Source organism: Cynocephalus volans, chromosome 3 (assembly GCF_027409185.1).
Source record: "Cynocephalus volans isolate mCynVol1 chromosome 3, mCynVol1.pri, whole genome shotgun sequence".
Classification (NCBI taxonomy): Eukaryota; Metazoa; Chordata; class Mammalia; order Dermoptera; family Cynocephalidae; genus Cynocephalus; species Cynocephalus volans.
Genome location: NC_084462.1, coordinates 155,370,045 through 155,391,839, shown reverse-complemented (window position 1 = coordinate 155,391,839; position 21,795 = coordinate 155,370,045). Strand labels below are relative to the sequence as shown.

The 21,795-nt window shown below is 50.6% G+C and overlaps 1 protein-coding gene across 1 annotated transcript; it reads left to right on the top strand.

Moving 5' to 3' along the window:
* Nucleotides 1-11,071: 11,071 nt before the first annotated feature.
* SYNDIG1L (synapse differentiation inducing 1 like) lies at nucleotides 11,072-12,650 on the top strand. Its single transcript, XM_063092313.1, has 3 exons — nucleotides 11,072-11,488; nucleotides 12,222-12,362; nucleotides 12,492-12,650. Exons 1-3 carry the CDS (start codon nucleotides 11,072-11,074, stop codon nucleotides 12,648-12,650), a joined length of 717 nt encoding a protein of 238 aa, XP_062948383.1.
* Nucleotides 12,651-21,795: the final 9,145 nt, after the last annotated feature.

The following is a 21,795-nucleotide window of genomic DNA, read 5'->3' as shown; positions in this document are numbered from 1 at the left end:
AGTTTCTCTGCACTAATTTCTTCCAATGAATCTCATTTGCTCTTTATCTCCCAGAAATTCCTCCATGTTTCTGACCCACTGATATCATTCTTTTCTGTTTTCCAGTTTTGTTATTATTTTATTTTTTAAAAAATATATTGGGACTAACCAGTTAGCTCCGTTGGTTAGAGCACAGCCTTATAACATCAAGGTCAAGGGTTCAGTTCCCCTTACTGGCCAGCACCAAAGAAATAACAATAACAATAAAATATATATATATATTCTACTATTTTAAGAGAACTCTATGAAGGAAAAGAGGTGGTCATTTGTGCTCAGCCTGCCCTTTGAACCAGCAGCCTTCCTCGGTTTTTGTCTCAGTAGGTCACATCACCTTCTATTTTGTTGACAAGGCCAGAAACCTGGGAGTCATTCTTGGCTTCTCCCTCTCCCTCACTTCTAGTTAACCACAAATCCTATTCATTTAGCCTCTGCACTACTCTTCCCCTCCATCCATCCTGCCACAGATCAGTTTCAGGTCCTCATCCTCTCCTGCCTGCATTTCTGCAATCGGCTCTTAACAGAACTCCCAGTCTCCATTCTCACTCACCTGAAATCCTCTCTACCCACTGCCGCCAACCAGAGTGCTGTGTCTACAACGCAGGCATGCCCATGTCACTCCCCTGCTACTCCCATCGTTGGCTCCCCACTGCCCATGGAACAACGCTTCCCTGCATGGCATAGGAGGCCTTCCCACCTCTCCTACCACATTCTTCCAATAGGAAACCACCCTGGCTTCCCCTCCATACTGCTACCCATGCCTTTGTTTGTGCTGTTTTCTCTGCTGGAAATGTCCTTCTCTCATCATCTCACCTAGCTGATTCCTATTTTTCCTTCAAGATTCAGTTCAGATGTCACCTGCTCTGAGAAGCCTCTTCATAGTGCCCCCATCACCTCCACTACCGCCCCAGGACTGGAGTCCCTTATCAGTGCACCCATAGCATTCTGTGTGCAGAACTGTGTCTCAGCCAAACGTGCTCCATTTATACCAGATCCTGGAAAGTACTTTCTTACCGGGGAGTCTCAGTACACCTAGCTCATCCATTCACTATTTCATTCCTTCATTCATGAGATCAGGTGTTTATTAAGTGCCTACTGTGTGCCATGCAAGCGAATGCAGGGATGAGCAAGACAGACATAGTCCCCACCCCGCCTGGAGCTCACAGTCTGGTGAGAGAGAAAGACAGTAATCAATGAATCACACATATATAAATAGAGACTGTGATAAGCACTCTCAGAGGAAGAGCAGATAACCAGGGAACCGAAATCTAGACTGAGGATGTCAGGACAGCCTCCCCAAGGAAGTGATCTTTGAGCTAGAGCTAAAGCAGCCTGATGCGAGTGGAGCTTCTGAGAAACATGGGTGTGAGTGAAGGAGAGATGGGAGGAGGGACTGGACCTGGGAAAGGATGTTCTATTTATCTGTTGCTGCCTAACTACCCCAAAACTTACTGGCTTAAAAGAACAGACATTTTATTATACCTCATGACCTGGGGGGGCCGGAAATTCAGGCAAGGTTTAGCCTCGTGACCATTCGACTCCGTGTGGCATTGACAGAGTTCATCTGGTGACAGATGGTTTGGAGAGCCCAAGATGGCTTCATTCACATGTCTGGCATCTTGGGGAAGACTGGAAGGCTGGGCTCAGTGGGTTCTATTGACCGGAGAGTCTGCACACACACAGCCTCTTTATCATGGTGGCTTCCGAGTGATCCAACTGCTTACAGAGCAGCACAAAGTTCCAAGAGTGAGTGTTCCTGTGAGCGAGGTGGAAGATGCACGGGCTTTTATAACCTGGGATCAGAGGTCGCATAGCGCCACTTTTGCTGTGCGGTGTGGTTGAAACAGTCACAAGCCCACCCAGAATAGACAGGAGGAGCATAGACCCCTACCTCTCCATGGGAGGAGTGTCAAGGTTTTGTAATCATTGCAATGACTTTAGTTTTTAAGCGAAGGAGACTACAATATGGTTAAGAGTCATTAGGAAGGATCAGGAGGTAGGAGCAGTTGGAGACAAGAGAGAGAAAGAATAATCAAGGAGGCAAATGGAAACAAAGAAAGCTAAGTTCCCCGTGTTCCTTGACCCTGCCGACCTCACCCCTTCCCCACCCCAGGCTCTTTCTCCCTTTACTGTCAGAGGCTGTGAACTGCAGCTAATGACTCTAAGCTGGCTTGGTGGCTTTCTCAATTACTGGCCAGAAATCATCCAATCCAAGCCATCTACAAACAGCCACCATAGTCACAGCACAAACAGTTTGCAGAACAGTTTATATATTATCTGACTAGAGGATGGTCTAGCACTTATTCTTAAGGACTTCACCTTTTCCTTGGATTTTAATCATTTATGTTTAATCTTCTGCCCTACTAGGAAGTTCTGGCTTTAATCTTTCAGTTTAAAAGCAACCTCTGCTGTTGCACTGAGAGATAGTGGTGAGTAGCTCATTTTCACAATGGCTCTGTAGTTATTTGAATCTAGACCTTAAGGTTATCTAGGAAGTCACCCCTGGGCTGCTAAATCACCTCAAATCTCTTAGTCTTTTCTTAAAGCTCCCACTTCTCATTCCCTTCACTGAGGACTCTGGTTTTAACCCATTCAAGACCAACTCCTCACCACTCTCCCTCCCTCCCCACAACATTTATCACGGCCCTCCACACACAGGCATGCCCTGAAAGGTTTAGCAGATGAGAGCCCAGGCTCTGGACTAAATCAGACCTGGGTCCAAATCCAGTCTCCGTCTCTGTTTACTCTTGGACAAGTTCCTTAACCTTTCTTTTTTTTTTTTTTAGCGCAAGTGTGGACAACAACCACAAAAATCTTGCTTTATTTATATGCTTTTACCTAATCTTTTACACATTGATTTATCTTTTAATCAAAACGTTTTTTATTTTGTTTCTATTGAAAAAGAAAGGTCAAAATGTTCCAAGGCACTCATGTTGTGACAAGAACACCTACTCATGCATCAATAGTTCACCCCAAAGCCTGTGGCTTGTGGCCAGGAAACTATACAATAGCAGCATGCTTGGCATTAGAGAGCGTCAGACTTTTGGTCTGAATCACAATTCTTGACCTTTTAAACTTACACAAACTTATATTTTATTTTTTATTTATTTATTTATTTATTTATTTATTTTGTAAATACAAGAAAAATTTTTTTAAATTTTATTTTGTCGATATACAATGTGGTTGATTATTGTGGCCCATTACCGAAACCTCCCTCCCTCCTTCCTCTCCCCACTTCCACCCAACAATGTCCTTTCTGTTTGCTTGTTGTGTCAACTTCAAGGAATTGTAGTTGTTATGTCTTCTTCTCCCCACCGGTTTTTTTTTGTGTGTGTGTGTGTGTGTGTGTGTGTGTGTGTGTGTGTGAATTTATTTATTTATTTTTAGCTCCCACCAATAAGTGAGAACATGTGATATTTCTCTTTCTGTGCCTGACTTGTTTCACTTAATATAATTCTCTCAAGGTCCATCCATGTTGTTGCAAATGGCAGTATTTCATTCGTTTTTATAGCTGAGTAGTATTCCATTGTGTAGATGTACCACATTTTCCGTATCCACTCATCCAATGATGGACATTTGGGCTGGTTCCAACTCTTGGCTATTGTAAAGAGTGCTGCGATGAACCTTGGGGAACAGGTATACCTTCGACTTGATGATTTCCATTCCTCTGGGTATATTCCCAGCAGTGGGATAGCTGGGTCATACGGCAGATCTATCTGCAATTGTTTGAGGAACCTCCATACCATTTTCCATAGAGGCTGCACCATTTTGCAGTCCCACCAACAATGCATGAGAGTTCCTTTTTCTCCGCAACCTCGCCAGCATTTATCGTTCAGAGTCTTTTGGATTTTAGCCATCCTCACTGGGGTGAGATGGTATCTCAGTGTAGTTTTGATTTGCATTTCCTGGATGCTGAGTGATGTTGAGCATTTTTTCATAATTCTGTTGGCCATTTGTATATCTTCGTTAGAGAAATGCCTACTTAGCTCTTTTGCCCATTTTTTAATTGGGTTGCTTGTTTTTTTCTTGTAAAGTTGTTTGAGTTCCTTGTGTATTCTGGATATTAATCCTTTGTGAGATGTATATTTTGCAAATATTTTCTCCCACTCTGTTGGTTGTCTTTTACCTCTGTTAATTGTTTCTTTTGCTGTGCAGAAGCTCTTTAGTTTGATATAATCCCATTTGTTTATTTCTCCTTTGGTTGCCCGTGCTTTTGGGATCGTATTCATGAAGTCTGTGTCCAGTCCTACTTCCTGAAGTGTTTCTCCTATGTTTTCTTTAAGAAGTTTTATTGTTTCAGGGTGTATATTTAATTTCCTTAACCTTTCTGAACCTCAGTTTTCTCATCTGAAAAACGGGAAATAATCAGAACCAACTTCATTAGTTGTAAAGTTTTGAGATAACGTATATGGAACACCTGGCTCATGTGAGGATGCAGTAAACAGTAGCTGCAAACATTTTACTGGTTTCTGATCAAGGCTGGCCCCATCCTGAGGAAATGACCCAGCTCCTGGTCACATGTCACACTCTCTTTTTGGCCTCCTTTAACAGTGTTCATGATGGCTCCTTCCAAGGCTTCAGAACCCACCAGGCCATGCACATCACAAACTTCCTCAAGGCCTCAGCCCTGCAGCTAAGCCTAGGGAACCTGATGCTGTTCAGACCAGCCTATTTTTTTCATCTGCCAGAATCACTGGTTCTCCTGTCACTGCATCACTGTTTAGTGGTTAAAAGCACACACTCTGGTCAGAAAGACTTGGGTCAAATGGGGCTCTGCCACTCTCCAGCTGGGTGATTTCAGCAAACCTATTGAACCTCACCAAGCCCCTGTTTTCCCACATATGAAAGAGGGTGGATTAAATGAGATAATGCATTTGAAGTACTTGGCGTGGTGTTCAGAACAAAGCAAGCACTTAAATGGTAGCTGATGTGTGCTGGCACCAGGTGCAGTCAGACTCTGCAGTCAGCCTTCCAGGGTTCGTGTCCAGCCTTCCATTCACCAGCTGCATGCCTGTGGGCACTTACAACTTTTTTTTTTTTTTTTTTTTTTGGCTGCCGGTCCAGCCGGTATGGGGAACCAAACCCTTGACCTTGGTGTTACAAGGCTGTGCTCTAACCAACTGAACTAACAGGCCAATCCCACAACTTTCTTATGCCTCAGTGTCTTTATCTGTAAAACAGAGATAATTACGGCATTGACTTCCTAGAGCTGCTGTAAAGATTAAACGAAATAATACACAGCATTTAGAACAGTACCTAAAACACAGTAAGAACTTAAGTGTGGAGTGTTATTATTCCATCTTTTTACTTCCAACCCTTTTGCATTTCTATATTTAAAGCTGATTGCATTTATGCATTATGGAGTTGGATTTTGTCATTTTTTAAAACCAAGTCTATCTTAGACTTTTTTAAAAAATCGGCTTTGAGGTGTAATAAACACATGATAAAATTCACTAATGTTGAGTGTACAATTCAGTACATTTTGTGAAATACACACAGTCGCATAACCACTACCACAATCAGGATACAGAACAGGTCCATCTCTCCAAATGTCCTCATGCCTTCCCTCTCCCCCCAGCCCTTAGTTACCACTGATCTGCTTTCTGTCACTATAGTTTTGCCTTTCCTAGAATTTCAAATAAATGGAATAAAACCCTATATGTCTATCTTGTCTTCTAATGGACAATTTTATTCCACTTACATTCAATGTAATTACTGATACAGTTGGGTATAAGTCTAATATCTTAACTACTTGTTTTCTATTTTTGTCACCTTCTATGTTCCTTTTTCTATCTTTTCTTGTCTCCTTTTGGATTCATCAAATGTTTTTATTATTCCATCTATTAGCTTATTGGTTACATATTCTTTTACTCCTCTTTAATGATTGTCAGGGCCGTGGCTCTTAAAGTGTGGTTCCTAGAGTGGCAGCATCAGCATCACCTGGAACGTGTTAGAAATGCAAATTCTCGGGCCCCACCCCAGAATCCTAAACTGCGAGGGTGGAGCCCAGCAAGCCAGGTTTGACAACTCCCCCAGGTGATGCTAATGCACACTGAAGTTTGAGAACCACTGTCCCAGAGACAGCTTTTGCTCCCGGCAGGCAGCTAGGCTTTGTGCGGATCACCTTTAGCCCATTAGAGGTAGAGCTGGTTCGGAGCCTGGTTTCAGTCCTTGGGAGGGCTGGCTTGTTTCTGGTTTGCTCCTACTTCTAGGGCATAGCTCTAAAGAGGTCCCAATGGAAAGCTTGGGGTGTTTACTGGGGGCCCTCCTCCTTAACAGGCCCTGAACTCCAGTTTTTCTCCCCAGCCCCTGATGCTGCTGGGAGAGCAGCCTCTAAGCTGCCACTTGTGAATCAAGAAGGGCCTCAGAGGGGAAAGTGGTGCCAAGTGTCAGGCTCACCTCTCTGTGTTTCTCTTTCCTCTGGATCTTGGCATTTTGACCCCTCAAATTCTTGCTCCCTTGGTGATTCTTCACTGCCCTATATCCCTCGCTGCCCCCCACCCCCAGCTTTCCTAGCTATTATTGGCAGTTTGGTGTGACATGAGTTAGTCCACCCCAGCTGGGATGGGAAGCCCCCTGCTGCTGTTATCCTCCCACTGGAATTATAGAGTGAAAATGAATATTTAGAACCATTTGGTTCCTGGCACATGGTAAAAAGCTCAGTAAGTGTAAGTTCTTCTTCTTGTCTCAGTAGAATCCTAGGTTCATGTTCAGTTGAGTGGTTAAAAATCAACCCCTCCTACACTCCCTTGCATTTCATAGATAAGCAAACCAATGTCACACTGTACAGCTGGACACCAGTGCAACTAGACTCAGCAGAGGCTATAATTGGATTCCAGTGGGTTCTTAGGTGGTTTCCTGCCCCTGGGCTGGGAGGTAGCACTGTGCTCTCCATCCCCAAATCAAGGATCAGAAAAACCTTAGGGTCCAGCTCAGTTCTCATAACCCCAGGGTCTGTGGCCTCACAGAGCCACCTTCTCTCCCTCTCCTTTTGGGGGGTCTAGACCCACAGCTCCAACTGCGCAATGTGGAGCAATCTTCTCAGCTTCAGAATCCCAGACTCTCTCATGTCTTCCCTCTAGAGAAGGGTGCACGCGTGGGCACACACATACACTCACATACAGGCACACTCGCCCGCAGGTACTCGGGCAACTGCACAGTCTGGAAGGCACACACAGTCCAGGTGAGACCAGGCAGCAGAGGAGATGATGATAATTGCTCTGCTTTGAACCCTGGTCCCTTACTCCAGGAAATAGGGAGAGGCAGACCCAGGTACAGGCTGAAAGGCCAGTATAGGTGCCGTGCAGAGAGGGCTGGGGACTTGTCACCCCTCCTTCTGGCCAGGACTCAGCTCTAGGTCCCCAGGATCAGGTCTGTGAAGTACCATGTGGCCCTAGTAGGTTGTGGGGGGAACACAAGCCTCATAAAGAACTGCAACCCTTGGCTGGACTGTGAGCAGGAGCTGCAGCTGCTAACCTGGGTTGCTTAATGGAAGGGGAGGTGTGTGTGTATGTGCATGTGTGTGTGCATGGGTGTGTGGGTGTGTGTGTGTGTGTGTGTGTGTTGGCATGGTGGGGGGCAGGCTTTAATACTGTGCTCAACCACCAAACCCACAAGGAACACCCCCCCCCCGCAAGCCTCGGGAGGTTTAAAACCGATTTTACATCATTCAGCTCAAAAGAAATCTATGCACTTAATTTTTTTCAGGTTTAAAAGTAGTACATGCTCATTCTAAAAAACAAATGTGGAAAACAGAAAAAAAAACAGGATGTAAAAAAGAAAAGGAAGAGCACCTGTGTCCCACCCCTGCAGCTAATCACTGTTGACATTTTGGTGGAGCTGAGATCACATGCACTCACCGCTTTCTTTCCTTCCTTCTCACAGACTCTACCAGAGCATCTTCTCACGTCATCCCTCTTTGTAAACCTGTTCGAAAGCCTCATACCACTGTATTGTGTACCGTCATTTATTTAACTTGTTCCCGATTGTTGGACATTCGGGTGGCTTCCAGTTTTCCCCTGTTGTGTAAAACCAGGATTACACGAGGACACCCTTGTGTCTGAGGTGCTGAGAGGCCCTGCTTAAAGTCTGAGAGCCAGGGAGGAGGGAACCTGCAGGAGGCTGAGTGCGGCGCGGATCGCGGAGGCTCAGCTGGGCGTACTTTGACCAAGAGAGGCTGAAGGAGCCGGGGGATGAGTGGGGATCCAGCTGCCCCTGGAGGGGGCAGACTTCAGGATTAGCTGGAGGAGAGGCTGCTCCTTTAGGAGCCCTGTCCTAGATTCCCAGAGAGTGGGCGAGATTGGGTGGAGGGGCAGGGCTGGGACTGGGGCAGCTCAGAGGGGGTTGGGAAGACAGAAGAGGGCTCCACAGCCCCACTGCCCAACTGGAAAACAGATGTCCTGCCTTTCCTCTGCCTCCTCAACCTACTCAAGAGGGTGTGGGAAGGAAGGTGATGACTGTGAACCTCACCAGGCTCTGAATGTGCTCATCTATCCCTGACTCTTGAAAGGGGGCAGGGTGGGGGGATTTCATGTCTGTGGGGCTCCTTGGGGCAATGAGATCTTGACATGTTAGTGCCACAATCGACATCAGTGACCGTTTCATTCAACCCCTCATGGTACAGATGAGGAGACTGAGGAGCCAGGTCAAAAAGCTAATAAGGGGTGGGTCAGGAATGGAACCCCAATGTACCTGACTCTCAAACCTGTCAACCTTATGGTCATGTGCCCTTCAACTCCATGCATGTGGGTCACAACTGCTGGGAGGAGGGAGGCCATGGAGGGCTCAGAAGCTGCCCTTGAGGGTCAGAAGAGACCAGTCCTGCTGGGAATCTGTCCAGAGGAGCCCAGCGAGGCCTCTGCCGTAGGCACTCCCAGCACCCCACCTGCAGGAAGGAGCCCCTCCCCATCACCACAGACCAAGGGCTCCCTGAATTTTTGGCCCCTGGAGAGGGAGGAGGAGGGAGAAGTAGTGAGGCCCCTGCCCAAGCCTGTGTGCTCCATCTCTGCATGTGGAGAGGCTTCTGCCACAGCTGGGTGACAGCCCATGTGGAAACAATGGCTGGTGAACATGCATGGCAGCTCAGCACCCAGCACCATCTGTGCCCTCCTTAGGTGAGGAGCTGGGCACTTGGGCCACGTCACCTTCTCTGTGCCCCTCCATGATTAGACATTCTTGGAGTACCAGCTTGGAGGCAGCCCCGCACAGGGGCTCCAAGATCAGAGTCATGGGCAGCCTCTTCTCACTGCTGTGCCCACCCCCACCCTCCTAGCAGTCACCAGGGGAGCCTGGGCCCGGACACACCCTCAGTACCCTCCCCGGGCCTGCCTGGCCCCTTTCCTCCCCTTGCTCTGTCCCACCACCTGGGCATCATTGCAGCAGCCATGCTCTGCTTCAGGTTTCTGAAGAAACAACTTGCAAGAATCCAGCCATCTCTCTCGAGGACAAGTAGAAACAGCCCTTTCCCAGGCTTTGGCTATGGATTGTTGACGGGGGCTGGCACGTGGGAGGGAATTGATAATCCCAGCCCTGGGAGCAGAATCTCTCCCTACACTTCCCCGTTACCATTAGCAGAATACTTGCTAGGAGGCCAGAAATGGCCCTGGGTCAGTGAAGACAAGTTCTGAAGCCAAGAAGTAAGGACAGTGGCCACTCCCACTCACACTCTACAGCACACTGTCATCTCGGCCATCTCTCTGGATCCTCAAGACACCTGTGGGGGAGCAGGGACTATCATCTGAACTTTACAGATGAGGAAACTCGGAGAGGCATGCCAGTTTGCCCAAGACATCAAGGCCAGGACTGAATCCCAATCTTCAGATTAGAAATCCTGGGCAAGACACTACCCTGTTACCCTCCAACTTCACAATGGGCCTGGGATGGGGAGAGTGGGAGGTCCCTGAGGCCACCTGGCCTGCCCCTCCCCTCTCTCTGCACCCCACCTCACCTGCCACACCCCAGCACATGTGGGGGTCTGTTGTAGACACACTCAAGGGCCACCTTTCCCTCCTTCATCCAGCCTTCCCAGGTGCACAGGAGGTGCTCACAGCCAGCTGCAGGAGGGCACCGCATGCTTGAGTGTGGCTACACAGGTCCAGAACTCAGGACCCAGGAGGCCCCACCTTAGATCCCACAAGAACTTCCCAAAGTCACAATTTGCCTTAGAGGGGAGATTAGCCTAAAGTGAATCCCCGCAAGACCATGCCTGGGTGAAAGCATTCTTCCCCAGCGAGAGCTGACCTCTGTGAGAACATACCACATGCCAATGGGGCTAAGCATGGCCCCATTCAACCCTAAAACAAATCCTCCCTCAACTCCAAATCCCACCTGCCACCAACTCCTGTCAATATCTCCCAAGGCCCATCCCCTTTTCTCTATCTGCACCGTCGAGTCTCAGTTATCTTCAGTTTACCTGAAGCCATAGCAAAAGCCCCCTAATGGTGTCACAGTCAGCCCCACCCTCTCCAACCCACTCCCCTCACACAGCCATGAGGAAGGCTTCAGGACCCAAATCTCATCCTATCACCCCCGCTGAGAGCCCTGCAGCCCCCTTAGATCCTAACAGGGCTGCATGGTCTGGCTCCCACACCCCACCTCACACCTCCATCTGTACCCCAAGACACTCCAGCCTTCTCCCGGGCTCTCATACCCACCATCCTTTATCTGCTTACACCTTCTCACCTTTCTTACCACCGTACCTCCAGCATCTGTACAAGCCTAGCATATAGTTAATGCTCAATAAATATGTGTTAAATGGATACATGAGTGAACAAACTCTACGAGCTAAGTGCTACCGCTATCCCCAATTCACAAAGATACAGAGGCTCAGAAGGTAAGCAGCTGGCTCAAGGTCCCACAGCTGGCAAATGGCAAAGGCAGGGTTTGAGCCAAGTCAGACTGCAGAGCCTGCGCTCCCAACCACTTCCAGTCCTGCACCTGCCCTGCCTTAATATCTATCTGTCTTGCTCTCCCGACAGGCTCCCTGAGGACTGCTTGGCTGGCCCAGGCTCCCCTCCCCGGCAGATGTCCCAGAGCCATGGAGAGTCTGAGTGAACTACAGAACCCCCTGCTGCCTAGGCGCTCTGCCCACCTCCACAGCCCCTATCCCTGCCCTGAGGCTCCACCCAGCTGGTCCTGCCAGGAGAAGCTCTACTCCTACCTCCTGGGTGGTGCTGCCCCTACACACACCCACCAGCTCCTGGACCCAGGCTCCCTGCAGCTGGCTGTGGAGGCCTGGTACCTGCCCAGCTGTCTCCTGGGGAGGGACAAGGTCAAGGATCCCAGGGTGGGCAGCTGCGAGACCAGCTTCACAGAGGGCAGGGAGCCCCCGGTGGGGCCCACAGAGCAGTCCACAGAACCCGGCCAAGCCAAAGAGGATGTCACCATCCAGACTGTGTCCTATGGAGTTCAAGAGGAGCTGCAGGGCCCAGAGGATGAACAGGAGGAGGAGGAGGTAAGCGCAGGTGTTTAAAATGCAGATTTCCAGGGCCCCACCCCCAGACATTGAGTTTTAGTAGGCCTGGATTGGGGCCTAGGAATCTGCATGCTACCAAAGAGAAGGTACTTCTGACACAGGTTCAGTCACACTCTGAGAAATACTAGCATGAGGTGACTAAGTGTTGAACAGCATTGTTGTTCTTGCTTTCTTACTTATATAAGTAATTTAAATTCAATACAGAAAACCACCTGAAGATCACACTATTATCTTAGTGGATGATAATCTGTCTCTATTACATGTTTTTATTACATGTTTTTTCCGCATCCCACTCCCCGAAAGAGATCTTGCTGTACATAGTTTTATAACTTGACCTTTCTCTAAACAACATATTTCATTATCACTTTACGTAATTGAATATTTTCCTACAGGGTGCTTTTTAGTGATTACATGGTCTTCCATCGAAAATTCTTCCATCATTTACAATTGAGAGTGTTTCTAATCTTTCACAGTTGCTATCCTATGATGAACATCCCTGGACTTGGATACTTGCACGCTTTCCTTGCAGTAAATTCCTAAAAGTGGAATCACAGGGTCATTGCTAAGGCTTTTGATGGAGAGTGCCAGGGCCAACCTACACGCCCGCCACCAGCGGGCGAGATCGCCTGTTGCTCCACACCATTGCCCGTTGGGTATCGCCTTTTTTAGACTCTTGCCAGCCTGACAGGCCAAACTCTGCACTGTTTTGCAGAGTGATGCAACCTGGACAGAGAGTGAAAGCGAAGACAACTTCCTCACGCTGCCCCCCAGGGACCACCTGGGCCTCACTCTCTTCTCCATGCTCTGCTGCTTCTGGCCACTGGGCATTGCTGCCTTCTACTTCTCCCAGGGGGTAAGAGCACACCGCCTCCCTCTGCGGGAGGGCGAAACATCATCTGCAGGAGGGGGTCAGGGGCCTGGCGGGTGCGGCTGTTTTCCTGGGCGTGGGGTCTCCCTTTCATCAGCACGTCTCTCTCCCTAGACCAGCAAGGCCATCTCCAAGGGGGACTTCCACCTGGCCAGCGCCACCTCCCGCCGGGCCCTCTTCCTGGCCACACTCTCCATCGCCGTGGGGGCTGGTCTCTATGTAGCTGTGGTGGTGGCTCTGGCAGCTTACATGTCCCAGAATGGCCATGGCTAGTGGCCAGTAGGGCCTGTATCCTGACTCCCTGTCTCCCCTGAGGCAGCAGTGGGGCTTGGGGCTGCCGACTCCCTGGAGAGCCCTGGCCGCCCAAGAGAACCTGTGAGATGTCTTGTTCGGGGGAGGCTTCCCAGTCTGCAGCCTGCAAAGCTCACCGTTCACTTTCTCCTGCCCGCCACTTCCAGCCCCAGAGCGGGGCCGGGACACTGCTCTCTATCCCAGGCTGTGGAGGGGAAGCGGAGAGGGCAGGGCCACCCACCAGGCCATCGCGGCAGGGCCTAGCTCAGCCATTCTGCCCATTCCCTAGGTCTCCCGCCTTGCAGGCAGCCCACTACCTACACTGTCAACCTCCCCACAGAAAAAGAACAGGAGGTTATAGGGAGAAAGAGTGGTGCCCACAAGACGGGGCACCTGACCCAGTCCTTTCAGCCCAGAGGGGTCCATACCTGGGGACAGCCTGAGATTCCCCCAATTCCACTCTCTGGCTCCGTGATGCCCAGCCAGCTAGGAAGGAAATATGTGGAAACACAGGGGCCTCTCGCACTTTCTGATCCTGGGGGATGCTTATCTCTCTGGTGGGCTTGCAAGATGCTGCAGATCCTAGATAGAGCAATCTTAGCATGTAAACTCTGAGCCAAGGGCAGTTTCTTGGACCTTCTTTGTGCAGGAATGAAAGGCAGATGTGATGACAGAGACTGGAGGGCCCCACAATATTCTTGGACCGCATGGGCCTCCCCCTCCTGCCCCTGTTTCTGGCCCCCATCATCCTTTTCTGGACACTACCTGGAAGGCCCTGAGTTGATGCCATTCCAGGTAGACTGAGAGTGCCAGCAGCCCACAAGCCACTGAGTGCAGGCCTTAGATCCAGCCCTGTGGGAAGCACAGTGAAGAGACCCTGGGGAACAGGCAGTGTAGACGACGGGAGGGACACAGGCCGGCGTGGGCTGCTGCATAGCCAGCAGTGTGCAGGAAGCCTTCCTGGAGGAGGTGTCCCTTGAGCAAGGCCTAGAAGGATGAATAGAATTCATCTAAGGGATTTGTTTTCACATAACTCCTTGCATTTGTGGGCAGGGGTGTGGCAGGAGCCTCCCATGGGGGGTTTCCAAGCTGTTTAAATTCTTCCTGAAGCATCCAGGCTGGAGCCAAATTGCAGCCATTTCTGAGGCCTCCAGAAACTCAAGGAGGAAGTTGGGGCCTGTCTCTCAAAAACCAGTGATGTTTTCCCACCTCTGAATGCTGGGGACCCCTAGCCGGGCCTAGGCCATCTTCATTCCCTGTTCAAGGCTACTCTTGACACTCCCGACCACTGGGAAATATCCAGAATTTTTAAGCCCAGGCAGGCAACAGGGCAGTACATTGGGAGGACAGGCCTGTTCGGCTCAAGCTGCAGGACCCTGTTGTGTATGATTTGAGGATGTGGCCATTCCTGTGCCCCAACCAGAGGCGAGGGCTGTGGCTCCACCACTGCCCGTCACTTCTCCCACCGTCCTCCCTCACCTTGCGCATCGCCCAGCCCTTCACTCCTGGCATCATCAGCAGTTGTAATGTAATAAACATTTCTGTAACACTTGGTGCCCCCAGGACTCTTGCTGTCCTTGCCTGCATCCCATTCCTCTCCAAGACTGACCTCCATCGCCAGGTCTGCTGCTCCTGACCCCCAGCAGCCTCTGGAGAGAACAAGCCCACATATGGGCCTTGGGAGGAGGGTGGCCAGAGTGTCTACATGTCCCAGGACTTATCTGCTTAGAGTGCAGATGAGGCAGGATCAAGGCAGGATCCGTGCCTGGAGAAAAATCGCTTCTAGACTCAAGAGCCTCGGAGGCCAGGGAGGCAGAGATGTGAGCCAGAGTGACCGAGGCTCCACAGAGCTGCCTGGTGCTATCAAGGGTGGACACGGGGTGTGGGGGTCAACCCACTCCACTCCCCTGCTGCCCACTCTTGGGTCCCCCATATCTTCCATCCCAGGGGCTGCTCCTGGGTGGTGTAAAGAAGCAGCCATCTCTGCCTGCCTCAGGCCCCAGCCTTAGCATCAAATCTACACTATCCTCTGGATCTGGGCCAGCAACGGGACTGGCCTGGCCTCTCAGTCACTGTGCATGGAAGGGCCTGAGGAGGTGGGCTGTTGATGCCCCACGGTATGTGCACCTACCTATAAAACATAGCGATGCACACATGCACACACACATGCTGCACGGGCTGGGTGCCCAAGGCAGAGGATGCACATTTGGGGCCACTCTTGGGATAGCATTTGTGGAAGGAAGAGGCAGTTCTGGGCAGAGGGAGAGCTCAGGCTGCCATTCCTCCGAGTGACGGTTTGGGCCAACCCACAGTGGAGCCAGTATGACCTTTAGAATTGACCCAAGTTGGGGTGAAGAGCCAAGCCTTTCTGTCCCCCATCAATCAGTCCCTGGATGTAGACCACCCAGAGAGGGAATGTGACCTCAGGCAAGGCAGCTTTCTTCAGCTGAGGCAACCCTCAAAGAAGCTTGCCCCAAAGGCTGTTTGCTGCCAGTACCTGCATAGCTGGAAGACTGTCCATCCTTCCTGAAGGGGCCCTGAGCAACACATCACTGCATCTCCCACACCCACCCACCCAGCAGTAGAGGCAGAGGTGCCCAGCCAGATCCCCTCTGCATTCACCTCTCTGCATTAAAGGCTGCTTCCTGGGGTGGGAACCCTGTGACACTTGGCCAGAGAGCTAATGCAGACTTCAGCCAATGACAGATGGGAGTAGGTGGATAAACACCCCAGATGTCTTGCCCCTTGGGTGGGAGAATGCTTGTCATGCTCTACACTGGCTCCCAGGGTTCCCCGGTGGGACTGAGTTGCCCATAGCAGCAATCTGCCTGATCCATGCCCCTCACTGGCTGCCTTCCTCTCTCTGTCTTCTTCCCCTCTCCCCCACTGTGCTTCCTGGGATCACCTCGAAATAAACTAGCTGCAATTGCATCCTTGTCTCTGGGTTGGTCTCTGGGGAAACCAAAACCCAGGCACACACATGCACATTCAAATGCACACACACATACACCACATATGTGCACACAGTTGCATATGCATGCATGCATACAACACACACAGGCACAGCCATGCAACCATGTACACCTTCATGCACAGGTGCACACACATGCACATGCACAGATCACACATGCACAAAGACTGCAGCACAAGTCACATGTGCACCCACACGTGCAGCATGTGCACATTTAAGGGGTGAAGAAGGGGCCATGGAGGCTGAAGACTGTTACCGGGCCCTGCCTACTCTGGGGTCGCTCCCCATCACCAGGTGGGCTCGGGGCCCTGGAATGGACATTGGGCAGCACACACCCCAGTCCAGGACCTGCTTGGGCTGACAGGCTGCCTCGCGGCCCAGACAATTCCCAGCTCTTTCTTAGCTCTCCAGAATGCTGTTTCAGGCCTTGAGAAAGGGGAAGAGAAGCCAAATGATGTCCTATTTTCAACCCTGGTCATGCTTCCTCCCCTTTTCACCCCCATCCCTACACTCAGCTATAAATTCAGGCTCTGCAGGAGAAAATGGAATCAGAAATGGAGCCCATCCCGTGGAGGCTGGGCTTGTCTTGATTAGTCCCTGGAGCACAGGCAGTGACATCAGGCCCGTCCTTTGGGCTGAGGCCTGCCTCCAGCATACCTGGAGCCCTGTAGGCCTCCTGCTTCCCAGTTCTGCATGCGCTCACTGCCTGAGGCTCCTGGGAGGCATGGGGCTTCAGTACTCCCTTTCAGGCTGGCTCCTCAGGCTGGCAGAGAGAGGCTGGGGGCAGGGAGGATCCCCTGGGTAAAGGTGCCCGTGATGAGCTGCAGTGCCAGCACATCTGTGCAAATATTACCAATTATTTTTCTCACTGTAAACACCCAGCAGGAAGGCAAGGAAGCAACCAACCCAAGCAGTTTAAAATAGAAACCAAAATTGCTGCACAGGGAAGTGGGGGCAGCCGGCAGAGCAGGGGCCCTGGACCAAGAATCCAGGGTCCCCCCACCAGCTGCCCTTCAATTGCACCTGCTCCCACTGCTCCCACTCTCCAGCCCCACCTTAACTTTCTCCTCCATGGGCCTGGCAGCAGGAAGGAGATGGGAAAGGCCCTCACCTAGGGGATGGGGGATATAGGGGCAGGGACCTGTGCGGGGGAGGGGAGATGGCCAAGGCAGCTGCAGGGGAGCCAGGAGCTGAGGTCCCCTGGCCTGTGGTCCAGGGCAGCTACTGGGCTTGCTCCGGCCCTGACTGGGCTTTGGAGCCTCAGGATCTGTGTGCAAAGGGAGGTGGGGGAAGCCAGGGTGGCAGACTGGGGGCCGTGGGAAGCTGGGCCAAGTAGGAAGAGTGACCTGCCCCCACTGAATGAAAGGATTTCTGACTTCTTCTGATGGTGGGAATGACTAGAAACCCACTCCCAGGGATCCAGCAGGCTTCTCTGTCCCTCCCCTCCCATAAACAGGGCTGGCAGGCAGCAGGTTGGCCAGTCACACGGGTGGTCAAAATGGTGAAATACTTCCACCCCAGTTAATAAATGGGCCCTGCCCCAAGCGTTCCAAATGTTTTTTGGGTTTTTTTTCCCTGCCTCCCAGGCCCCTCTCCCAGCACTCCCAGGGCTCACCGCTCCAAGAACTAAAGGGTTAACAGCTGGCACAGCAGCCCCCTCCCCTGAATGCGTCAATCCCTGCCTGGGCTGCCCTAGTTGTTGAGTATCTTGAATTGTCGCCCCTGCCCACAAATACATCCAAAGACATCACCCATGTGCTCACAGCCTCTCTCCTCCCTGCAGACGCTCCCTGAAGACAGGGCTCAAGGCAAGCCCCCCACTCTTCACTGTGCCCTTTCCAGAGACAGACTCAGTGCATTTCCCAAGCCCCACTCAGAGGCCAAGTCACTGGGGGTGTGAATCCTGGAATATCTCAGCAGGGAGGAACTGGGAAGGTCTACTGAGGCCCAGAGAGGGAGGTGAGTTGTCCGATGCCACACAGCGAGTTATGAGCCAAGCCCAGGCCTTGCTCCCAGGCCCTGGGGTTGCTGAGCAAGGATGGTGATGTCTGCCTGCCATGGAAACACGGAAAACTCAGGGATGAATATGAGCAAACTTGCTTCCCTCTGCCCTCCCTCCCAGGCTGTTTCCAGCTTCAAAGGCTTCCCTGGCCCAGCCCCTCCCTGGGGCTCACACCTTGACCCTTCTATTTTTAGTGGCATGGCAGGGGTGGTGCCTAAAGGTGACCACCTTGCTTTTGCCTGCTTTGGGCTCATGGCAGCCCCCCCAGAGCTCTCACATTCTCTCTGTGACGGGGACGGGGAGGGAGGGGCGGGCCGCAGGAATCTGGGCGGGGGACCCCCACAGGGAGACTCAGATGTTCTGAACAAAAATAAAAGGTGCTCGTGTGGCCCATCTGCATTTTCAGATTCTTCCAGCCTGCATCCTTGAACTGCTTTTACCGCTCACTCTAAAGAGCAAGGCAGGCTTCAAAGCCAGATCTAGCTCCAGGAGGAAATGACAGAGAAAGAAACTCCAGAGGGCAGGGTCTCCTCAGAGGCAGCCAGGAAGGGGACAAAGGGAACAGCAGGCATGGTTGTACCAGTGGGCAAGGGCAGGGCAGAGACAGCAGGGCTGGCTACATTGACAGAGCCCCTGGAATGCACAAAGGACCTTCATACCAGCTCTCTCTACCACCGAGGTTCCTGTCCCCATTTTACAGACAGGGAGACTGAGGCCAGCAAGGCCTTCTCCTAGTTCCGTAACTCACTTAATGTTACCACAGCCTCTGGGAGCCTGCCATCGTTACAGGAGCCACTCAGCTCCTGCCTGAGGCTCCACAAAATTTGATATCAAACTCACAGGTCTGGCTGCCTGCCCCCAGACAAAAAACAAACAAAAGTCAAATGTTCAAATGTTGGTGAAAATGGAAGTCAGCTTTCATTCAGGAATACCAGTGACCCGAGAAGAGATGTCGGCCTAACCCATCTCTCCAGTAAACCTGAAGGAGATGGCCAGGCTAAAGCCATCTCAAAGACTCAGGTTTACTGAGAGGTTTTTAAAGAGGGGACTGAGAGAACAGAACATGAGAAATGAAAAGCAGGAGAGAGGGGCACGTGAGCAATGAGGGCTTCATGCAAGGTCTCAGGTGCAGTCTCTCCACGACTCATCTGGTTTCTGCTCCCATCCTTATCTCAGGGTCTGGGTAATACGTGCAAATCCGCAGCTTCAGGCTGTCTGGAAAACAACCTTGCATCCATGTAAATGATGTCATCTTGCCCCATAACCAAGGTTCAAAATATCAAATAATCATGGGAAAAGAGGGAACTCAGAGAAATGCACACTAAGAGGAAAAAACTGTTCTTTTAAAATCTTTTAGAGTCCATGTGGTTTTAGTTCCCAACATGGCTTCAGTCCTGCTCACTCCAACCCTGTGGCTCCACCCTCCCCATCATGCACAACCCATCCGAGGCCAGCTCCCAGTCCTTTTCCCTCCTTAACCCCCTCCAGCCCTGTCCCTACAGTTCTACTCAGACCAGAACTGGGAGACGCAGCCTAACTCAGTGGTCAAGGGCACAGACTATGGAGCCAGACTGTCCAAAAGTCAAATCCCATCCCCGGCTTCTGCACAACTTTGAGCAAGCTATTTGGTGGTGTTTCGCCATCTGGAAAATAGGGATCATGATGGTGGTGACTGCTGGAGTTACTGTGAATATTACATAAATTAATGCTTGTATGGACCTACAAGAGCAATTGAGTATCTAGTAAGTGCTATGTGGAATTTTTAAAAAATTATCTCCAGCTAACCACTTCCCTAAGTGGCTTTCCTGCCAGAAGTTTCTCATTTTCCCACCTGATCCATAGCCAGACAGATTAAAGCCAAAGTCCTGGCGTGCCGGAAGCCTGCTGATCTCTGGGCAGATCTCTGCTGGCAGCAAGCTGAAGGCACAGGCTGATTCCCCCTGCCTGGAATTCCTTTATCAGCCGCCACTCCCTGACTTTCTTTTCCTCCAGACTGACAAAATTCTTCCAAGACACAGTTCAAGAAAATCTCATCTTCTCTGCAGCCATTCCCGACAACACACCCCCACCCCTCTTGTGAGCCACAGCCTGTTCAAATGGACACAGCCACAAGTCCGACATGTCTGCTACTCTGGGGGTGGGCTCCGGTCTGGCCTCACTAGAGCTGGTGCGGGGCCTGCCTTCAAGTAGACGCTCAACTCATGCTCACTGTCAACATCACTGGGCAAGTGACTTGCCACATGGCTGCAGATGGTCGGGGTCAGAGTTCTTCCCACTGCAATTTCTCTCCCACAGAGGAGAATCACCCGTTTCTTGGGGGACCTGGGTACACGGAGGGGGTCTGTAGGTGGGAGGGGCTTTACAATTCTAAGGAGGATGAAAGAGACCAGAGACAGCAGCGTGGATCCCCAGGGTGCCCAGCCTGGTGGTATCTACACAGGGACAGAGCACAGAACTCTTACACGCCTCCTCCCACCTTTCATCCGGGATGCCCTAAAGACCATCCTTCTGGTGCTGTGAGGTCTGCAGCTTGTAGGAGGACATCGACAAGGGAGCAAAGAGCCAGAGAGGCTGCTAACTCTTCTCCTCTGGTCTCCACTAGGCTCTGGGCCGAGGACAGAGAACAGGTTCTTTCTCTGCTCCCAACTCAGCCCAGGGTCACCCCTGACCCCCATCCTCCAAAGGAACCCACAAGTGTGGGTGGCACCGGCTTGCCCACAGCCCCCTCTGAAGGCCAAGGCCAGAGGCAGGAGCACTGCCTCACCAACCTCGCCACCTTCCCGTCCTTCACCAAGTCCTGTGACGCTACCTCCCCAATCTCCCTGCCTCTATTTCTCGCCATCTTTGTCACCAAGCCCTAGACCAGTCTCTCATCAGCTCTTGTTCAGACCACTGCAACAGCCTCCTGACTGGCCTGTCACATGCTATGACGTGGATGAACCTCAAGGACACCATGCCAAGAGAAATCAGCCTGTCATAGAAGGACAAATTCTGATGATTCCACTTATGTGAGGTCCCTAGAGCAGGAGATTCATAGAGAAAGAAAGAAGAACTGTGGTCACCAGGGGCTGGGGGGAGAGAGAAGGGGAAGCTGTTGCTCAATGGGTACAGAGTTTCAGTTTGCAAGATGAGAAAGTTCTGGAGATCAGTTGCACAACAATGTGAATACGCTTAACACTACTGAACTAACTGTACATTTAAAAAGGTTAAGACGGTAAATTTTATGTTATATGTTTTTTTAACTACAATTCTAAAAAAAGACCGGGTCAAGTGATTACTACCATACGGAAAAAAATTTTTCAAATACTATAATACTATTATAAATCTGTCCAATCTCTTTTCAAAGATGATTTCAATGAAAGAGAAAAAAAAAAAAAGCAAGTCTTCCAGCCTCATCCCTGGCCTCCCTTTCACTAAAGTGAACTTTCCTTGAGGCAAATTGGTCGAATCAACCTTCCCTGATGAAACCTTCAAAGGATACCCATTTCTCTTAAATAAAAACCAAATACCTTAACCTGCCTACAAGCCCCTGCCACCTCCAGCTCCAGCTCTGGCCGCACTCCCCAAGCTGTCTGCACCGTACGGTGTCTGCCTTCCTTCAGCCTTTCACACTTGCGGAGTCTTTACATATACTATTCCTGCTACCTGAAATACTTTTCCTTCATGTCTTGGTTCTAAAGTCGCTTCCTCTGGGAAGCCCTCCCCTCGCCGGCCTATCATGGGTCTGTCCCCACGGTTGCACACTCATTCTCTGAGCTCCGTCTGTGCTCTCCTTCAAAGCCCAGATCCCCACTGCAATTGCACCTTTATTTCTCCGAGCACTAGATTAATGTCTGTCTCCTCCCATTGTAACCCCCAGGTACATGACAACTTAAGCAGACAAAAACAATGTCACTGTCAGATATATAAAATCAACTACATAAATTGAAGCATCGTGATAAAAAGATATTGAGTACTTACTCTGTGCCGAGTGTTGTTCTAAGCACATTAAAAATCTTAATCAATTAGTTCTTGCAACATCTCTAGAAGGCTGGTTCTATTTATATCCCTGTTTTAGGTCTGGAGAGGTAAAGTAACTATCTTGCCCTTGGTCTAGCTAGTAGGCAGAGAGCTGGAATTTATTTTTATTATTATTATTATTTTTTTTTAAAGAT